The following is a 23,160-nucleotide window of genomic DNA, read 5'->3' as shown; positions in this document are numbered from 1 at the left end:
AATCCCGCCCCTAGGAGAGGGGAAGAGAAGGCACACACCAAGTCTGACTGTGGCCCCAGTGGTAGGCTGGGGGCAGACATCAGGTCGGACTGCGGCCCTGCCCACCAACTCCAGTTATACACCACAGCACAGGGGAAGTGCCCTGCAGGTCCTCACCACTCCAGGGACTATCCAAAATGACCAAACGGAAGAATTCCCCTCAGAAGAATCTCCAGGAAATAACAACAACTAATGAACTGATCAAAAAGGATTTAAATAATATAACAGAAAGTGAATTTAGAATAATAGTCATAAAATTAATCGCTGGGCTTGAAAACAGTATAGAGGACAGCAGAGAATCTCTTGCTACAGAGATCAAGGGACTAAGGAACAGTCACGAGGAGCTGAAAAGCGCTTTAAACGAAATGCAAAAGAAAACGGAAACGACGACAGCTGGGATTGAAGAGGCAGAGGAGAGAATAGGTGAACTAGAAGATAAAGTTATGGAAAAAGAGGAAGCTGAGAGAAAGAGAGATAAAAAAATCCAGGAGTATGAGGGGAAAATTAGAGAACTAAGTGATACACTAAAAAGAAATAATATACGCATAATTGGTATCCCAGAGGAGGAAGAGAGAGGGAAAGGTGCTGAAGGGGTACTTGAAGAAATTATAGCTGAGAACTTCCCTGAACTGGGGAAGGAAAAAGGCATTGAAATCCAAGAGGCACAGAGAACTCCCTTCAGACGTAACTTGAATCGATCTTCTGCACGACATATCATAGTGAAACTGGCAAAATACAAGGATAAAGAGAAAATTCTGAAAGCAGCAAGGGATAAACGTGCCCTCACATATAAAGGGAGACCTATAAAACTCGTGACTGATCTCTCTTTTGAAACTTGGCAGGCCAGAAAGGCTTGGCACGATATCTTCAGTGTGCTAAACAGAAAAAATATGCAGCCGAGAATCCTTTATCCAGCAAGTCTGTCATTTAGAATAGAAGGAGAGATAAAGGTCTTCCCAAACAAACAAAAACTGAAGGAATTTGTCACCACTAAACCAGCCCTACAAGAGATCCTAAGGGGGATCCTGTGAGACAAAGTACCAGAGACATCACTGCAAGCATAAAACATACAGACATCACAATGACTCTAAACCCGTATCTTTCTATAATGACACTGAATGTAAATGGATTAAATGCGCCAACCAAAAGACACAGGGTATCAGAGTGGATAAAAAAACAAGACCCATCTATTTGCTGTCTACAAGAGACTCATTTTAGATCTGAGGACACCTTTAGATTGAGAGTGAGGGGATGGAGAACTATTTATCATGCTACTGGAAGCCAAAAGAAAGCTGGAGTAGCCATACTTATATCAGACAAACTAGACTTTAAATTAAAGGCTGTAACAAGAGATGAAGAAGGGCATTATATAATGATTACAGGGTCTATCCATCAGGAAGAGCTAACAATTATAAATGTCTATGCGCCGAATACCGGAGCCCCCAAATATATAAAACAATTACTCATAAACATAAGCAACCTTATTGATAAGAATGTGGTAATTGCAGGGGACTTTAACACCCCACTTACAGAAATGGATAGATCATCTAGACACACGGTCAATAAAGAAACAAGGGCCCTGAATGATACATTGGATCAGATGGACTTGACAGATATATTTAGAACTCTGCATCCCAAAGCAACAGAATATACTTTCTTCTCGAGTGCACATGGAACATTCTCCAAGATAGATCATATACTGGGTCACAAAACAGCCCTTCATAAGTTTACAAGAATTGAAATTATACCATGCATACTTTCAGACCACAATGCTATGAAGCTTGAAATCAACCACAGGAAAAAGTCTGGAAAACCTCCAAAAGCATGGAGGTTAAAGAACACCCTACTAACGAATGAGTGGGTCAACCAGGCAATTAGAGAAGAAATTAAAAAATATATGGAAACAAACGAAAATGAAAATACAACAATCCAAACGCTTTGGGACGCAGCGAAGGCAGTCCTGAGAGGAAAATACATTGCAATCCAGGCCTATCTCAAGAAACAAGAAAAATCCCAAATACAAAATCTAACAGCACACCTAAAGGAAATAGAAGCAGAACAGCAAAGGCAGCCTAAACCCAGCAGAAGAAGAGAAATAATAAAGATCAGAGCAGAAATAAACAATATAGAATCTAAAAAAACTGTAGAGCAGATCAACGAAACCAAGAGTTGGTTTTTTGAAAAAATAAACAAAATTGACAAACCTCTAGCCAGGCTTCTCAAAAAGAAAAGGGAGATGACCCAAATAGATAAAATCATGAATGAAAATGGAATGATTACAACCAATCCCTCAGAGATACAAACAATTATCAGGGAATACTATGAAAAATTATATGCCAACAAATTGGACAACCTGGAAGAAATGGACAAATTCCTAAACACCCACACTCTTCCAAAACTCAATCAGGAGGAAATAGAAAGCTTGAACAGACCCATAACCAGGGAAGAAATTGAATCAGTCATCAAAAATCTCCCAACAAATAAGAGTCCAGGACCAGATGGCTTCCCAGGGGAGTTCTACCAGACGTTTAAAGCAGAGATAATACCTATCCTTCTCAAGCTATTCCAAGAAATAGAAAGCGAAGGAAAACTTCCAGACTCATTCTATGAAGCCAGTATTACTTTGATTCCTAAACCAGACAGAGACCCAGTAAAAAAAGAGAACTACAGGCCAATATCCCTGATGAATATGGATGCAAAAATTCTCAACAAGATACTAGCAAATCGAATTCAACGGCATATAAAAAGAATTATTCACCACGATCAAGTGGGATTCATTCCTGGGATGCAGGGCTGGTCCAACATTCGCAAATCAATCAACATGATACATCACATTAACAAAAAAAAAGAGAAGAACCATATGATCCTGTCAATCGATGCAGAAAAGGCCTTTGACAAAATCCAGCACCCTTTCTTAATAAAAACCCTTGAGAAAGTCGGGATAGAAGGAACATACTTAAAGATCATAAAAGCCATTTATGAAAAGCCCACAGCTAACATCATCCTCAATGGGGAAAAACTGAGAGCTTTTTCCCTGAGATCAGGAACACGACAGGGATGCCCACTCTCACCACTGTTGTTTAACATAGTGCTGGAAGTTCTAGCATCAGCAATCAGACAACAAAAGGAAATCAAAGGCATCAAAATTGGCAAAGATGAAGTCAAGCTTTCGCTTTTTGCAGATGACATATTATACATGGAAAATCCGATAGACTCCACCAAAAGTCTGCTAGAACTGATACATGAATTCAGCAAAGTTGCAGGATACAAAATCAATGTACAGAAATCAGTTGCATTCTTATACACTAACAATGAAGCAACAGAAAGACAAATAAAGAAACTGATCCCATTCACAATTGCACCAAGAAGCATAAAATACCTAGGAATAAATCTAACCAAAGATGTAAAAGATCTGTATGCTGAAAACTATAGAAAGCTTATGCAGGTAATTGAAGAAGATATAAAGAAATGGAAAGACATTCCCTGCTCATGGATTGGAAGAATAAATATTGTCAAAATGTCAATACTACCCAAAGTTATCTACACATTCAATGCAATCCCAATCAAAACTGCACCAGCATTCTTCTCGAAACTAGAACAAGCAATCCTAAAATTCATATGGAACCACAAAAGGCCCCAAATAGCCAAAGTAATTTTCAAGAAGAAGACCAAAGCAGGAGGCATCACAATCCCAGACTTTAGCCTCTACTACAAAGCTGTAATCATCAAGACAGCATGGTATTGGCACAAAAACAGACACATAGACCAATGGAATAGAATAGAAACCCCAGAAATAGACCCACAAACGTATGGCCAACTCATCTTTGACAAAGCAGGAAAGAACATCCAATGGAAAAAAGACAGTCTCTTTAACAAATGGTGCTGGGAGAACTGGACAGCAACATGCAGAAGGTTGAAACTAGACCACTTTCTCACACCATTCACAAAAATAAACTCAAAATGGATAAAGGACCTGAATGTGAGACAGGAAACCATCAAAACCTTAGAGGAGAAAGCAGGAAAAGACCTCTCTGACCTCAGCCACAGCAATCTCTTACTCAACACATCCCCAAAGGCAAGGGAATTAAAAGCAAAAGTGAATTACTGGGACCTTATGAAGATAAAAAGCTTCTGCACAGCAAAGGAAACAACCAACAAAACTAAAAGGCAACCAACGCAATGGGAAAAGATCTTTGCAAATGACATATCGGACAAAGGGCTAGTATCCAAAATCTATAAAGAGCTCACCAAACTCCACACCCGAAAAACAAATAACCCAGTGAAGAAATGGGCAGAAAACATGAATAGACACTTCTCTAAAGAAGACATCCGGATGGCCAACAGGCACATGAAAAGATGTTCAACGTCGCTCCTTATCAGGGAAATACAAATCAAAACCACACTCAGATATCACCTCACGCCAGTCAGAGTGGCCAAAATGAACAAATCAGGAGACTATAGATGCTGGAGAGGATGTGGAGAAATGGGGACCCTCTTGCACTGTTGGTGGGATTGCAAATTGGTGCAGCCGCTCTGGAAAGCAGTGTGGAGGTTCCTCAGAAAATTAAAAATAGATCTACCCTATGACCCAGCAATAGCACTGCTAGGAATTAACCCAAGGGATACAGGAGTACTGATGCATAGGGGCACTTGTACCCCAATGTTTATAGCAGCACTCTCAACAATAGCCAAATTATGGAAGGAGCCTAAATGTCCATCAACTGATGAATGGATAAAGAAATTGTGGCTTATATACACAATGGAATACTACGTGGCAATGAGAAAGAATGAAATATGGCCTTTTGTAGCAACGTGGATGGAACTGAGAGTGTGATGCTAAGTGAAATAAGCCATACAGAGAAAGACAGATACCATATGGTTTCACTCTTATGTGGATCCTGAGAAACTTAACAGAAACCCATGGGGGAGGGGAAGGAAAAAAAAAAAAAAAGAGGTTAGAGTGGGAGAGAGCCAAAGCATAAGAGACTGTTAAAAACTGAGAACAAACTGAGGGTTGATGGGGGGTGGGAGGGAGGGGAGGGTGGGTGATGGGTATTGAGGAGGGCACCTTTTGGGATGGGCACTGGGTGTTGTATGGAAACCAATTTGACAATAAATTTCATATATTGAAAAAAAATAAAAAATAAAAACTGAGAACAAACTGAGAGTTGATGGGGGGTAGGAGGGAGGGGAGGGTGGGTGATGGGTATTGAGGAGGGCACCTTTTGGGATGAGCACTGGGTGTTGTATGGAAACCAATTTGACAATAAATTTCATATACTGAAAAAAAAAAAGCTGCTATACTTGATAAATTCCAAAGTTACTGCTTGTGATTAAATAACCCACTTTCTTTTGTTGTTGAAATAGGAGTTGAAGTCTGGAATTTTCTCCACCAAGAGTCTTTTATGGATCTTCTACAAATTTCTTACTAATATGTATTAATTTCTTAACATTTTTCATTTGATTGTTTCCCCTATGCTCTCAGTACCCTTTATCAAATTTTGGGTTCCAAGGATTTATTTTTTTCACTTACATTGTAGATAAAGAGGCAGGATAACACAGAGGAAAATCAGCGGAAATGGACTGAGAAACAAACTGATATGTAGCCCTGGGGCTCAGTTTTTCCTTCCATTTTTAGGAAATGAGGCTAGATAACAGTGTTCAAATCTTAGATGAAATGCCAATATATGGAACAAGTAAATAGGATTTTAAAAATTAACTCTGGGTGGCTTAGTCAGTTAAGCATCTGACTCTTGATTTTGGCTAAGGTCATGATCTCACGGTTTGTGAGTTTGAGCCCCGCGTGGAGCTCTGTGCTGACAGTGGGGAGCCTGCTTGGGATTCTCTCTCTCCCTTTCTCTCTGTTCCTTCCCCATTCATGAGGACTCAGGAGTGCTCCCTCTCTCAAAATAAATAAATAAACTTAAAAAAAATAACTCTAAAATCATTTTATGTACAAATTTATAATATTTACTTATGATGACAGTGAAAACATGAAGCAATTTTGATCAACAGAAATGTTTAAAGTCAGGAGTTGAACTTATTTCTGTAGTTGGTTTTGGTTGCTCTATCTGAAAAACAATTCATCCAAAGAAGTAGTTTTATACATTTTAAAACAAGAGCCTTGCAATCTCAGAGTAGTTGAAAATAATTTATATCCAGAGGTTTGCATAAAAACCAGTTAACCTGATAGTACTTTAAAACACCAATGTACTACAGTATGTCAATGTGGTTTGTAACATATATGAATGCATATATATTTTTACAAATTCAAAGACATTTAAAAAATATGAAACAAGAATCTGCCAACTCTCTGAAGACCTACCTGGAAACTAGTTTTGTGAAAAATAATATGAAAACTCTGGCCTATAGCAGGTCTATGATTCCTTCCAGTTCTAACGAAGTCAGCAATGTTAAGTTTGAGAGAGAGAAAAAAATCTGTGAATAACCTTACTGCCATTTTTATATTGTGAGAATTGGATGAGAAGATAAGGCAGAAGCACCATAACAAAGTGGCTAATAGCATGAGCTCTGATATAAGACATGGATTGGACACTGCAACAAGTAATGCAGCCTTCGGCAAACCGCCTAACCTATGTTTCATTTTCCTCATCCTTAACATGAGAAAGAATAGTACCTGTCTCTATAACCACGGAAAAGATTAAATGAGGAAGATGCAAAAACGAACTTTGGATGACCTTGTGTATAGCTGTTAAGAAAAAAAGTAAAAGAAAGTTCAAACCTCTGATACTTTTGGGTCTGTGTAAGGTCTCAGCCCCAGATACCACTAATAGGTAGCCTACTCAACTCAAAAGAGTTTTTGGTTCTAAGATCCTTATTCAAATCAACACATAAGCAGCATGCTAGCAGCATGCTAACAGCAGGCTAACAGGATACAGGTTCTCATTTGTATGTAAGGATGGTTCAACATGAAAATCAATCAATAAAATACACTCCATTAACAGAATGAAGGAAAAGACTCCACATGATCCTCTTAATTGATGCAGAAACAGCATCTGACAAAATTCAACATCCTCTCATGATAAAAATAACACTTGGCAAACTAGGAAAAGAAGAAAACTATTTCAACATCGTAAAGGCCATATATGAAAAGCAAACAGTGAACATCATATTCAATGGTGAAAGACTGAGATTTTTTTTCTCTAAAATCAGTAACAAGCCAAGGATGCCCACTTTTCACCACTCCAATTCATCATAGAAGTCCTAGTCAGAGCAATTAGGCAAGGAAAAGAAAAAGGCATCCAAATTGGAAAGGAAGAAGTAAAATTATCTCTGTTGCAGACAATATGACCTCACATGTAGAAAACCCATACACACACACAAAAAAACCTGTTTGCAATAAATGAATTCAGCAAAGCAGGATACTAAATCAACGCACAAGATCAGTAGCATTTCTATGTACTAACAATGAACAATCTGAAAAAGAAATTAAGAAAACAATTTCATTTATAATAGCATAAAAAAGAATTAAATACTCAGAAATTAACTAAGGAAGGCATATATGCTGACAACTATGAAACATTCTGAAAGAAATGAAGCATACAAATAAATAGAAAGACAGGCCACTTTATGGGTTGGAAAACTTCATGGGTTGGAAAACTTCATATTGTTAACATGTTAATACTATCCAAAGCAATCTACAGATTCAAAGCGATCTCTATCAAAACCCCAATGATATTTTTCACATAAATAGAGAATTCATCCTAAAATTCACATGGAATCTCAAGGGAACCTATACAGCCAAAACAATCTTGAAAAAGAATAACAAAGTTACAGGTATCAAACTTCCTGATTTCAAAACTTACTACAAAGTTACAGTAATCAAGCAGTGTGGTACTGGCATTAAGACAGACATTTAGACCAATGATATAGAAGAGAGAACCCAGAAATACACTCTTGCACATATATTCAAAAGATTTTCTACAAAGATGCCAAGACCACTCAATGGGGAAAGGCCAAGTCCTTTCAACAAATGGCACTGGGAAAGTTGAGTATTCATGCCAAAAGAATGAAGTTGGACTCTTACCTTACCTTACTACAACAAATACAAAAAATTTACTCAAAATGTATCAAAGACCTAATGTAAGACCTAAAACTATAAAACTCTTAGAAGAAAACATAGGGAAAATCTTCATGACACTGGATTTAGCTATACTTTCTTGAAATGTTTATGTGCACATATTATGTGCTCAGGCATGGTTTAAAGTTCTTAGGACACACCACTAAAAGCATGGGCAAAAAAATTAAAAGTGGATAAACTGGACTATACTAAATAAAATTAGTTTTATGCACCAACAAACAGTATCAAAAGAATGAAAAGGCAACACATGGAATGAGAGAAAATATTTGTAAATCATATGTTTCAGAAGGGGTTAATATCCAGAGTAAATAAATCCTACCACTCAACAACAAAAAAGCAAACAACTGATTGAGAAAATGGCAAAGTACTTGAATAGACATTTCTCCAAAGAAGATAAGCAAATGGCCAATAAGTATATGAATAGATGCTCAATATCATAATCATTAGGGAAGTACAAATTAAATCAATGAGATGCCACTTTATACCCATTTGGTGGCTATTATCAAAAACCAGAAAGCAGTAAGTGTTGACAAGGATATAAAGAAATTGGAACTCTTGTACACTGCTGGTGTGAATGTAAAATGGTATGGCTGACATGGAAAACAACCCAAGTATCTACTGATGGATAAATAGATAAACTAAATGTGGTACATATATATAAAAGAATATTATTCGGTCTTAAAAAGGGAAGAAATTCTGATACACACTATAATATGGATGAATCTTGAGGATATAATGATACGTGAAATAAGCCAGTCACAAAATAACAGACACTGTATGATTCCATTTATGAGGTATGCAGAGGAGTCAAATTCATAAACACAGAAAATAAATGGTGGTTGCCAGGGGCTAATGGGTGAGGCTAATGAAGAGTTCTTATTCAACAGATACAGAGTTTCAGTTCTGAAAGATGAACAAGTTCTGGAAATGGATGGCTGTAATACTTGCACCAATGAACTATATACTTAAAAATGGTTAAAATAGTAAATGTTATGTATATCTTAACACAATGTTAAAAAACCCACTATCAGGACAAAATTGTTAAACAACCCCCACCACCCCCTATTCCCATCCTATATGTTCTGTAGGAAGAGTAATTGATTCATCCATTCAGTCATATTATGTGCTCAGGTATGGTTTAAAGTTCTTAGGACACACCAGTGAATACAAAGATCCAAATTCCCTGGGACTTAAAATCTAGCGGCAGGAGGAGGAGAAAGATAGAGAAAAACAAAGTAACTTATTTAGTATGCTAGAAAGTAGTAAGCCATAATGAAAAAATAAAGAGTAGAGAATAGTAAGGGAGGAATGTTAGGCTAGGTGTGGAACTCATAAATGTTAAATAGGGCCAGAATATGCCCCACTGACAAGGGGACATTTTGGCAAAGATTTGTTAAGGTAATGTAGCAAATCAAGTGAATATATGGACAAAGATCATCCCAGAAATAGGGAACAGCTAAGGGCCTAAGAAACTGGCCTGTTGTTTCAGCAACAGCAAGAGAGCCAGTGTGGTTGGAGCAGAGTGAGTAAAGGGAATAATGGTAAGAGATACTGTTAGAAAGGTATAGGCCATTGTAAATCTTTTGCTGGATATAATCTGGAGGTAGAGCCAGTAAGATCTCTTGGAAGATTATGGATAACATAAGAGAAGAAGAACCAAGGATGATGCTAAGGTTTTAGGTCTTAGCAACATTAAAGATGAAATTACCATGAACTGAGATGGAACAAGTTGCAAGAGAAGCAGGTTGGGAAAGGAAGACTAGGTGTTCAGTGGCAGACGTATGTGTTAGCTATACCTATCAGATATTCAAATACAGATATCAGAAGGTAGTTGGATATATGAGTTTAGAGTTCAGGAAAAAAGATGTGGCTAGAGATATAAATGAGCATATATATGGTATGTGAAGCCAAGAAATCAGATAAGGTCCCCAAGGGAATACAGATAGAGAAGAAAGAGGTCCAGAGTCTAAGACCTAGAGTAATAAAACATGAAGAAGTTGGAGAAGAGAGGAAGAATCAGCAAAGGAGACAGAAGGAATGACCCAAGAGGTCAATGGGAAACCAGAGATCTCATTTGAACGTGGGTCCATTCATTACTCTTCTTTAACCTTGTGAAACAGTTTCATCTCTCCATGTTTTGATTTTCCTTGTCTGCACAATAAACATAATACCAATTACCTCATGTAGTTGCTGTGAGATTTAAATGAGACCAGGTATTGGAAAACAGCTAGCCCATGTAGTACTGAGACTGTGCAAGAGCACAATAAATGGTATGTTATTAAAATGATTAACAACAATGAATGGTAGTTCCCTCTCAGGCTATTATAGTCATTTATTCTAACACTTTACATAAAATTAGTTAGGAACTAGAAACAAAGGCAATAGACACCCACAGTAAGCCTGCAATCTACTACACCAGCCTTAACCTGATGGTTCTTCTATCTATAAATAAGCTTTATCAAAACACCTGGTTTTCCTTGAACATGCCCTGTAAGTCCTGCCTCCCTTCCTTGCTCATGTTGCTCTCTTTGCTTCATTTACTCTATTTCCATATATACTTAACTAAAATTCTAACCCATTCTTTCAAGGCATACCACAAAAGCCACCTTCTGCTTTGAAATCATTCATGATTTACCCTGATTGGAGGTGATCTCCCTTTCCTTTAAATTTTTACAGTTTTGATGAACTTCCATGGCACTTACCATTTCAATCAAGAGTTAATTACAGTTGACCCTTGAAGTGTGTTATATGCAGATTTTTCTCAATAAATGCAATATAGTACTGTCAATGTATTTTCTTTATGATTTTCTCAATAACACTTTCTTTTCTCTAGCTTACTTTATTGTAAGGATACATATAACATACAAAATATTTGTTAATTGACTGCTTATGTCATTGGTAAGGCTGCTAGTCAACAGTAGGCTATTAGTAAAGGTTTTGGGGAATCAAAAGTTATATGAGGATTTGCACCTGCATGGGAGGGAGGTCAATGTCCCCAACCCCCATATCGCTCAAGGGTCACCTGTATAAATATATTAACCTTTCATTTTATTTTCTTAGGTCTTCCTTTCTAATCATACAATATCCTTAACAATATATTAATTCATCAGTTTAATAATGAGAGTCTAAAAAATGCACATGTATTTTTAAAAGATATTAATTTAACCACTGTTACTTCAATAAGCCTTTTAGAAATCTTATTTGCTGCTATTCTAAGCTTTGGCTTAAATCAATACCCAGCACTACATTAAATCTTGTTTTCTACATATCTGCCTATTATATTCCTTTTTGTTACTCGTGTTGGAAGTTAATTTCCAACCTGAAAACAACACACACTGCTAAATTTCATATTGTTATAATTCGTACAAGAAATCCAAATTGTGAAGGCATTTCTACTAATTTTTCTCTATGCTCATAATCCTCAACTTGTCACATCAGCAAATTTGTGTACTGAATAACTCACCCTATATTCATCTGGAAAAATAAGGAAATCTATTTTAGCATGGTAACTTGAGGAATTTACATGTTTGCGTCCACTTCCCTCTAATTTCCTGCTCTCCTACACAATAGATGGTCTGTTTTATTTTTTAATGAATAGTGAGAAAGAAGCAGTGTTACTTAGTTGCAGAAGCTTTTAGACAAACCGGACTTTGGTTTGAATCTTGGCTTCACCTGGTTCAAATCTAGTAAACTATACAATTTTGATCAAGTTACTTAAAGTTCTGGTCCTCAGTTTCCTGGTCTTCAAAATGGAAATATTACTTAAAAGGATAAATTGAAAATTAGATACCATAAATAAAGCATAAAGACCGGATGCTAGAATAACATTTAGCTTTTCTCTGTATTATTAAAAGAATCTATCCATTATTTGTAAAGCTATTACCATTACCTACTGGAAGCAACTAGTTTTTAAATTTAGGCCAAGATCCATTAGAGTCGTTACTGACTTAGAAAATGCCAAACAACACTGCCTTTTATAAAGCAAAAAAAATTTTTATTGGTTTTACTGGCTAGAGTACATTTTCTAGCAAGATTTTTTTTTTCAATAAAGTATAGCTGACATACAATGTTACATTAGTTTCAGGTGTACCACACAGTGATTTGACAAATTTATATGTCATGCTATGCTCACCATGAGTGTAGCTACCATCTGTCACTGCACAACACTGTTATAATAGCATTGACTATATTCCCCATGCTGTACACCTTTTATTCCTATGACTTATTCATTCCATAACTGGAAGCCTGTATCTCCCAATCCCTTCCAGTAAGATCTTTAACATGAATAATAAATGAGATAAATGAATAAGAAAAGTAGAAAGTGATACGCCAACATTTGCCATTATTATTAGTAGATTACAATTGGCTCTATGCAGTAATTTAAAAAAAAATTTTTTAGTGTTTATTCAGTTTTGAGAGACAGAGAGCAAGCAGGGGTAGGGCAGAGAGAGAGAGGGAGACACAGAATCCGAAGCAGGCTCCAGGCTCCAAGCTGTCAGCAGAGAGCCCGACGTGGGGCTCGAACTCACGAACTATGAGATCATGACCCAAGCCGAAGTTGGACACCCAACTGACTGAGCCACCCAGGCGCCCCAACTATGCAGTAATTTTAAAGCCTTAAGTAAGTAAATAGGACAAATATATTTGGAAACAAATAAAAAAAGAAGCTTAAAGAAAAGGGTAATATTTACTGTTCAAAGAAACTGATCAATTATTTCCTTACCTGAATCACTTGCTGCAACAACAACTGTTCCACCAGGAGCAAAAGGATCATTGTGCTTCAATGTTTCTACCTAAAAAAATTACACAAAATCATGATTATGAGAAGCAATGTTTCACAGCTGAAACCTCATTGCCACACCAAGGAAAATATTCTTCACAAACTCTAAATTAGTTAAGAAATACAAGGCATTAGGAATAAATGTTTCCCCTTATTGATTTGCAATCTAATTAAATTGGAATGATAAACATCATTTTCTAATCTTCTTTTATTGTATAATATAATATCCATTCAAAATGGTATATGAAACATGCATGTCTTGACAAACAAGTATCAAATGAACACTTATGTAATCACCTTCTAAGAAACTGCCAACACCTCAGAAGTCTTATGTGCCCCTCTCCAATCACAATACCATCCTTCCTCGGTAGAGGTTATTATCATCCTGACTTTGGCGGCATTCATCTCTTTTCTTCATAGTTTTGCTACTGGTACAAATACACACTATTACAACTTTTCATTTTGAGGTAATTTTAGATTTCTAGAACAAGTGTAAAGATAATACAGAGAGTTCCCATATATCCTTCACTCAGCTTCCTCTAATATTAATATCACATGTAATCATAGTACATTATTAAAACTAAGGAATTAACACTGATAACAAAACTATAAGCTATAGATTTTATTTAGATTTTTCCAGTTTTTCCACTAACATCCTTCTATTCCAGGATGACATGTTGCATTTAGGGTGCATACTATTCTAACTCTTAAATATCCTAGTACTTAATATCAGTAAATACTAGATTTCTACTTTCTAATTGTTATCTAAAAATAATTCTAGCATTTGTCCCATCAGAGGAACGTACACATGTCCAGAGGAAGGGGGAGAAGAAAGGAGGGAGAAACAGAGGAAGGGAAGGAAGGAGCACTCCTAAAAAGATCCTTCTACTTTCAATAGCCAGGTAAGAATCTGGACCAAGTGACAAGGGTGAGTGGCTACAGAGTGAGGACTTTACCAGAAGCCAGAGATTTCTGCTATAGAACTGTTTTCCTAACTTATTTTAGTTTTTAATCATAAACAAAGTATGTACTTAGGAAGAATTAACTGAACTTCCTCTTTCTGGCATCAGGCTCTTGTTAAGAAGCCAACAAAAGCCTTAGCAGACTGTTAGATGAAAGGGGCATGAAAAGGGTTTGGGAACATTTATCTCCTCTGACTCATGGCTATCCATGTCATGTGTATTACAGGCTCTATTTCTAATCATCAAGAAATTGGTTATTACAATTGAATGTCAAAGAATATTGCAGAGCTCAATTGATACATTTCCAAATAAAACAAATGTATTTGAAAAGAGAAAAGTATTGCTAACCAGGACTTGTAGTACAGTCTCTCTTTATAAAAGAGAACCCATTTAAACTACTATTAGAAAGTGGTATATATACACACAATGGAGTATTACTCGGCAATCAAAAAGAATGAAATCTTGCCATTTGCAACTACATGGATGGAACTGGAGGGTATTATGCTAAGTGAAATAGTCAGAGAAAGACAAAAATAATGTGACTTCACTCAAATGAGGACTTTAAGAGACAAAACATATGAACATATGGGAATAATATAAAAAATATAATATAAAATAATATAAAAACAGGGAGGGGGACAAAACAGAAGAGACTCATAAACATGGAGAACAAACCAAGGGTTACGGGAGGGGTTGTGGGAGGGGGGATGGGCTAAATGGGTAAGGGGCACTAAGGAATCTACTCCTGAAACCATTGTTGCACTACATGCTAATTTGGATGTAAATTTTTAAAAATAAAAAATAAAATAAAAAAAGAAGTAGTTAATATTAATGAAGCTTTTAGAACTAAAGATGACTACTTATTTTAACTGATGCCAATAATATTATTATAAAACTATCACACTAGCTTATATTCTGATTATATTTGCTGAATGAATAAAGAGCATTCAAAGGGGAGCCTGGGTTACTCAGTCGGTTCAAGTGTCCAACTCTTGATTTCAGCTCAGGTCATGATCTCACGGTGCATAGATTGAGCTCTGCATCAGGCTCTGTGCTGACCACACAGAACGGGCTTGGGATTCTCTCTCTCTCTCTCTCTCTCAAAATAAATAAACATTAAAAAAAAGAGCAATCAAAGAAAAATACTAAGCTGGTCTATATAGCCAGATAACTTTGCATGGTTCCTAATTTAATAGTCAAAATACCAGTGTGAGAAATAGTCACTGACGTAACCTAAGTCACCAACTATTATTGCTTCTTCTCTTTACTTTCAGGGAAGGAAATGCTAACAGGCCTGATTTTTAACAAAAGCTTACAGATTTATTTGCCATCACAGAGAGAATTAGAAAAAGCAGGCCTACATGAGTGTTGGGTTTAATTTCTATTACTTCATCACACTGTGCCCCACATAAAAGACCATTAAGACAGTAAGAGGAACAGGAGGGACTGTGCAGCCCATGAAGGAATAAGAGGCCACTAAATGTTAGGTTCAGTGTGATAATTAGGCAATTTAGTACACAAAAGTAATTTCATAACTAAAATTCAGATGGCATGATTTTATAGAATTAATGTTTCAAAATTATCATTGAAATTCTCTCTCTTAAGCATCACTCATCTACCCCTCCACTCTGACTATATCATTTAGTACCTACACAATGCTACCATACGCTAGCTAGGACAGTAAGGAATGGCAACTATTTGGTTTGGGTTGGTTTTTTAAATTCCGTCCCTCTGAGAACAGAGACTAGCCTTGAGGGAATAGAAAAGACTTTTGGGGACAGACTCAGACCTGAAAACATAATAGAGGCCTATTTAAAAAAGAAGGAAGATCACAAAACACAAGGGCACTGTAGCTGGGAAGAATAAAGTTTAAATCTTAGACTACCGTGGTGAAGACCTTAGATTTTGGTCAGATAGACCAAGGTCTGAATTCAGTCCTAACACTTACTAACTTACTATCACTTAACCTCTTTAAGCCTCACTTACTTTATCTAGAAATGAGTCTGCCGGTGCCTAGGTGGCTCAGTTGGTTGCATCCGACTTCAGCTCAGGTCATGATCTCACAGTTCATGAGTGTAAGCCCCTCATCGGGCTCTGTGCTGACAGCTTCCAGAGCTTGGAGCCTGCTTCAGATTCTGTGTTTCCCTCTCTCTCTGCCCCTCCCCTGCTCGTGCTCTGTCTCTCTCTCTCCATCTCAAAAATAAACATTAAAAAAATTTTTTTTAATTAAAAAAAAAATGAGTCTGGTAACCTGAGCTTCATGTGATTATTGTGAAGCTGAAATGAAATAACACAGGAAAAGAGCTTAGCACCACACCTGGCACAGAGAAGAGATGAGACAAACAGAGCTATTAGTATATTGCCAGTTTGGTTTTTTGTTTTGTTTTTAATGGAGAAATCAAGAGCAGTCAGCAAGGGCAATGTCAGTTTCAAAAACTGGGGAGGAAGGAGAACAAGTAAATAGAACAAATAGTGGAAAAATTTTACCAGGCAGGAGGAACAGGAGAAACTTGTTTTATTTTTAAGTTAGGAAGAGCTGCTTTGGCTTTCTTGTTCTTTAATGATAAGAGTGGAGAATAAGAGGGGCACCTGGGTGGCCCAGTTGGTTAAGCATCTGACTCTTGCTCTTGGCTCAGGTCATGATCTCACAGTTCATGAGTTCAAGCCCCACATCGGGCTCTGTACTGATTGATGGTGCAGAGCCTACTTGGGATTCTGTCTCTTCCTCTCTCTGCCCCTCTCCTGCTTGTGCTCTGTCTCTCAAAATAAAATAAATAAACTTAAAAAAATAAAAAAAGAGTGAATAAGAGACTAGAATAAGGTAAAAGGAAAAAAATTCAGGTTGCAGCCAATTTTAGAAGAATTTGGCAAATGGGTCCACATTGCAAACTAAGTGTTATAGGAAAACACAGTATCCAGTAGCCTGTGGAAACCACAAATATTCAGTTACGGAGGCACTTGCTCAGTTTTACATCAATGGAAAATACCAGTTATTGGCCAAATAGCTCTTTACTCAGTACAGAAAGAAAACAATTAAAGAATATCAAAATCTATTACTTTAAAAGAATCAATTAATCTTTTAAGGGATTATTCTTAATCTAAGAGAATTAAAGAGACACAATTTTTTTTTTCAAATGCCTGTCAATCAACTGTTCCTTTTTGGGTCTGTTTTACTTTTGGATATGAAATATCATCCTTAAAAAAAATAAGCCTCCAAATAAAAACTAAAAATAAAAACAAAAAAAAATTCCAAAACCATTCATAATTATTGAATCTGGGTGATGGATACATGGAGGCTTATTAAAATATTTCATTATATTACTCTATCTTGGGTATGTTTAAATAACCATAATATAAAGATTTTGTTTTTAAAGGCTCCAGATGATAAAGCACTTAGCTGTATGACCTTGGTTACTTCTGAGTTCCAGTGTCCTTATTGTTAAAATAGGGCTACCAACACCTACTTTGCAAGGCTGATGATTAGAAAAAATGAATGTATAGCACACAGAAGAACTGGGATCACAGTATGTGGTTATTAAATAGTGACTGTTACTTGTATATATGTTCTCAAGAGAGTCTGACATTTAGTGGGAATTTGTATTTCTTTACAAGATTAATGTGTTATAAAATATATATAAAATATGTCTATAAAGTAATATAAATAATTTTAGTTTTCTAAAAGATCAATGCTGTTGTTTTTAGGTTGATTTTCATTATTTCAATAATGCATACCACACATTTCTGAAAAGCTTTATTGAAGACTGGTTTATGGCTTTCCAATCATTTATTTTAAATATCCCTAGTGGGATATTTAAATGGGGATATTTGAGCCTTATGAAAGATGGACTTGATTTTTCAATGAAATAAGTTACTCCAGACAATTCCACTGTGTGATAAAACTGTGAAATGCCAGTTTGAACCCAAAACTAGATGGATTGGATGAGACTGATTTTTTACATAGCCCATCAGAAGTAATCTAAAAGAGGATCCTTTCATCACTGTGTATTTCAAAAACTCACTTAGGGCACTTCTTATCCATTTAACAATTTTTAACCCACCCACTTACCGAAGTATTACTGCCATTGTTGGCTGTGCTGAAAGGGTCGGTACTTGAAGTGGCAAAAGGATCAGTAGAGGACTGCTTGAAGAAACAGTCAGATGCAAATGGATCTGAACCTTTGAAAGGATCACCTCCAAATGGATCTAAGAAAACACAGCACATACATGAAAGACTAAAAACTACTACACTAAATTTCCTATCACTTGAAGGTATGATAATTGACTTAATAAAAAGATATTTTTAACTTCTACAGAATCTAAAATAGGTACTTTGAATACAATTATTGATTATAAAAAAATATAGACAGTTGCACCTAGTTAAATAGCTTGAATTAATATTCTTTTTCCTATTTGTTCATCATTCACCCAAAGCAAATCAACAATGCCAACACTTACTACACAAAGTTTACCTGTATGCTAGGTTTAAGTAATTCCTCTAAGCAGGTGATTCTAATTTTAGGGGAGTGGGAATCACAAATTCCTTTGTGATTTGGTTAAAAAATACAGTCTTTCAACTAATAAACTTATTTGGAACAGGTTTGGGAAGCATAACCAAATGGTACACAAGATTTGCTTTAATTCTAATGTAAAATCCCAGGGAAAGAATATATTATAAAGCCTGATATTTAGTAATTCTTTAAGATGTTTTCTTTCCCCCCATTCATACACTGTAATCTTAGGAAAACAAAATGTTCTAAACCCTGTAGTAGCGCAGATCACTATACTCATCTAATCCTTGGTGAACAAGGAAAAATCAGTCTAAGTATTATTAAAAGCATCAAAATATAAACATTAATGTTATTTTTTAAAAAGTAATGCTAACAGTTCATTAAGCAAATTCACAAGCATCTACCACTTTCTTTCTAAAAGTGCCAGGCACCTACAATATCTTAGTGGGGCCTTATAACAGTTTAAAAATTGAATAAAAAAGAAGTCCACTTACTATAACTACCTTTGATCTCTCATTTCTAAAAACAACATTAGGTTTATAATCAAGCAGAATCAAATTATAGCTAAGTTAGACTTCAATAATATACTCACCAATTTTCCCAAAAGGATCATCCTTAAAAGGATCACCTGTGATAAAATAAATAAGTAGGAATCACAACAATATTTACTGTGTGACATCATTACTTAAAAGTAACTTTAAACAAAAGCAAATTTTGTTAAAGCAAAGTCTCTTTCATTAACCACCTCAAAGTAGATAAAACACTAAATGCCATTCACCTTTAGGAAACACTCAAAATAATAAAGAGTAAAGGCAGAACATTAACATACCTCATAAAAGAGGCTAATTTTAACTGGAGTCAATTATACTTAACTCTTGATCACAAGTTGAAGTTACAGACAGAAGGGAAAAGGCAGGCACAACAGCAATAATTTTACTAACAAAATTCTCTACTCTTCACAAGAGTACTGGATGGGTATTACCATCACCAGTTCAGAAACAAAGACACTGAGCTTCACTGAAGTAAAAAATAATTCTTCTAGAACTAAAGAGTCCAGAAACAAACCCTTACATTTATGGTCATTTGTTATTTGACAAGAGTGCCAAGAAAATTCCATGGAGAAAACAGTCTTTTCAACAAATGATGCTGGGACAACTGGACAGCCACATGCAAAAGAATAAAGTTGGACCCCTATCTCATACCATATACCAAAATTAGCTAAAAATAGATCAAAGACTGACTGTAACAGCTAAAACTATAAAACTCTTAGAAGAAAACTTAAGAGTAAATCTTAATGACTTTGGATCTTAGATATGATATCAAAAGCACAAGTGATGAAAGAAAATAAAGATAAGTAGGACTTGATCAAAATTAAGACAATGCAAAATACAAGAAAGTATTTGCAAATTATATATTTGATAAGGGACTTGTATTCAGAATATGTGAAGAACACTTAGAAGTCAACAATAAAAAGAAACAATAAAAAATGGGCAAATTATTTGAATAAAATTTCTCCAAAGAAGGTAGACAAATGGCCAATAAGGACATAGAAATATGCTCCACAAAAGATACTTGTAAATGACATATCCGATGAAGGGTTGTATCCACAATCTATAAAGAACTTATAAAACTCAACACCCCCCAAAAATAACCCAATTAAAGAGTGGGAAGAACACATGAATAGACATTTTTCCAAAGAAGACATACACCTGGCTAAGAGACACATGGAAGATGCTCAACATCACTCATGTTCAGGAAAATATAAATCAAAACTACAAGGCGTTATCACCTCACACCTGTCAGAATGGCTACAAGTAAAAACACAAGAAACAGGTGTTGGCGAGGATGTGGAGAAAGGGGAAGCCTCTTGCAGTGATGGTGGGAATGCAAACTGATGAAGCCACTCTGGAAAGCAGTATGGAGGTTCCTCAAAAAATTAAAAAAAAAGAAGTTTACCCAAAGAATACAAAAATAGTAATTCAAACGGGTACATGTACCCTGATGTTTACAGCAGCAATATCTACAATAGCCAAACTAGAGAAACAGCCCAAATGTCCATCGACTGATGGATGCATAAAGATGTGGTATGTATGTATATGTATCATGGATATTATTCAGCCATCAAAAAGAATGAAATCTTGCCATTTGCAACAATGTGGATGGAACAAGGGAGTGCAAAATAAGTCAAAGAAAGACCAATACCATATGATTTCACTCATATGTGGAATTTAACAAACAAAACAAACTATTATAGGGGAAAACAATGAGAGGCCAACCAAGAAATAGACTCTTAACTATAGAGGACAAACTGATGGTTACCAGAGGGGAGGTAGTCAGGGGGATAGGTTAAATAGGTGATGGGGACTAAGGAGGGTACTTGTGATGAGCACCAGGTGTTGTACATAAGTGATGAATCACTAAATTCTACACCTGAAACTAATATTACACTGTATATTAACTAATTGGATTTGAAATAAAAACTTAGGGGGCCTGGGTGGCTCAGTCGGTTGGGCGTCCAACTTGATTTTGGCTCAGGCCATGATCTCATGGTTTGTGGGACTGGACCCCATGTTGGGCTCTGCACTTACAGTGGGGAGCCTGCTTGGGATCCTTTCTCCCCCTCTCTGTCCCTCCTTGCCCCTCTCTCTCTAAATAAATAAATAAACTTAAAAAGTAATAATAAATAAAAATAAAACTGTTGTAAACTGACCTATCAGTTTCACAAACTGATTTGGAAATAAATTGCAAAAAGAGCTTTGACACAGTGGTATATAACACAGTTTACATTAATATAAGGTATTTTAAATTATTAAACTTATATTTATTTCTTCAATAACACATTAGGCACCTTAAGAGCAGGGATCAGGCTTCTAATTGCTATAGATTCCATTGTTTTAAAAGCACGGTGTGGGCACTTTAGTAGTAAAAATTGCTGGTTGACTTAAGAGTACCTAATCTCTTCTCCTGGTCCATAATATCTCTTTCTTTTGATTCTTATTCTGAAGAAGAAAAATGCTCTTAATCAGAGGCTCATAAGACATAATCAGTGGCTTAGTCCCACAAGTTAGTTGCCTGAAGAGGACAAATACAGCAAGTACAAACATATCACATCTCTACTCCCCTCTATTTTTGTTGTAATAAGTAGGCTCTCAAAACTAATTCTTATATAATTTATATATGAAATTCTTATACAGTTTATATATTAAAAAGCCTTTTTTTCTGGTAAACCCATAATATAAAAATAAGAGTACTTACTGCCAATAAAAGGATCAGACTGGAAAAAATCCAAGTTTGTATCTGCAACTGGATCAGGCAGTGAACTTGATTCTACATTAAATGGATCTCCCTAAAAATAATTTTAAATTAAAAAATATTGTTTTAGGAACCAGTTTTAAGATGTAACATTTTAAAATATAACATGCTATGAAAAATCAATGAAAGGTAATATAACAAATATTTCTATAGTCATAAAGTTCACTTAACACATTTTTCTTTCCTTAGCCTAAAACAGTATATAACCCATCCAGAAAAACCAGTAAAAGAACACTTACATATAAAATTATTTTTTACCTCTTTTGAATGTCTGTCACTATTAAATTCAGAACAAACTTTCTCACTAACAGCTGTAGTCACCGCTTCGTTGTCATCAGTCACACCAGAAGGCAGTATTTCAGGACTACTTCTTGCCTACAAAATATTAATGTTACATGGACTAACAATGTATTTTCTACTTGTCATAGGAAACTAACAAAGGATAACCAAAACATACTAAAAAATACAAAAGACAAACAGAACATATTCATTAAATGAGTTCTTCTCTTAAAAGCTTTCTTAGGAAAATGGTATCATCAAGTATCGAAGTCAATCAGGCCAGAAAACTTCAGGTCATCCTTAACTACTTCCCTTTGGTCATCCCCCAGCTAGCTTCCAAGTCTTGCTGAGTCAACCTCCTACCTTCTTCTCAAATCCATTCCTTTTCATCCTCACTGTCACTATCATCCATTTATAGTATCATCATTCTGGTCTCTAGCTCACTGTAAAAACCTTCCAAATGACTTCCTGCTTCCAATATGTGCCCTTCCAATCAATCCTTCTTATAGTAGCCAAAATAATAGATCTAAAATGTGAGTCTGATCATGACCCTTCTGGTTAAACTTTCTTCAGTGGTTTCCCATTGCTTTCTGGATTTTGACCAGTAGGTAAAAGGGCTTAAGAAGTGGCAGAAATCTCCATTTCATATCACCCTATGTTTTTGAAGGATAACCGAGTAATCTGCCTTTTGTACTTAAAAGAATATTATATAATGAATCCAAGATTGCAATGCCTAAATAAAAATCAGTTTGTTAATTTTTTTTTTTAATTTTTTTTTCAACGTTTTTTTTTTATTTATTTTTGGGACAGAGAGAGACAGAGCATGAACAGGGGAGGGTCAGAGAGAGGGAGACACAGAATCGGAAACAGGCTCCAGGCTCCGAGCCATCAGCCCAGAGCCTGACGCGGGACTCGAACTCACGGACCGCGAGATCGTGACCTGGCTGAAGTCGGACGCTTAACCGACTGTGCCACCCAGGCGCCCCTAGTTTGTTAATTTTATATCTTTTATATTTCTCAAGCTTGTATTCTTCTCATCATCATTCCTCCAATTACTGCTTAAGTTTAGGCTAAAACAGTATCACACAGACCATTCCGACAGTTTCTTAACAAATCTATGTGTCCAGTCCCACTCCTGAATCCATTTTCTACATTTTCTAAAAGGTAAATACAATCATG

General features: G+C 36.0%; 1 protein-coding gene across 4 annotated transcripts in view; it reads right to left on the bottom strand.

Annotated features, from left to right (window-relative positions):
* The window catches only part of EPS15 (epidermal growth factor receptor pathway substrate 15), a 157,390-nt gene that overhangs the window by 20,489 nt on the left and 113,741 nt on the right, over positions 1 to 23,160 (bottom strand). For all 4 annotated transcript variants that reach the window (XM_049617203.1, XM_049617205.1, XM_049617204.1 and 1 more), the window contains 5 exons: positions 21,961 to 22,077; positions 21,646 to 21,736; positions 18,983 to 19,018; positions 17,949 to 18,085; positions 12,864 to 12,933 (listed from right to left, as the gene is read on the bottom strand). In XM_049617203.1, the coding sequence (XP_049473160.1) occupies positions 12,864 to 12,933; positions 17,949 to 18,085; positions 18,983 to 19,018; positions 21,646 to 21,736; positions 21,961 to 22,077 (451 nt within the window). The remainder of the gene's footprint in view (positions 1 to 12,863; positions 12,934 to 17,948; positions 18,086 to 18,982; positions 19,019 to 21,645; positions 21,737 to 21,960; positions 22,078 to 23,160) is intronic.

Source organism: Panthera uncia (assembly GCF_023721935.1).
Source record: "Panthera uncia isolate 11264 chromosome C1 unlocalized genomic scaffold, Puncia_PCG_1.0 HiC_scaffold_4, whole genome shotgun sequence".
NCBI classification, from domain to species: domain Eukaryota; kingdom Metazoa; phylum Chordata; class Mammalia; order Carnivora; family Felidae; genus Panthera; species Panthera uncia.
Note: the sequence above shows the minus strand (reverse complement) of the source record. Positions and strands in the feature narration are given on the sequence as shown.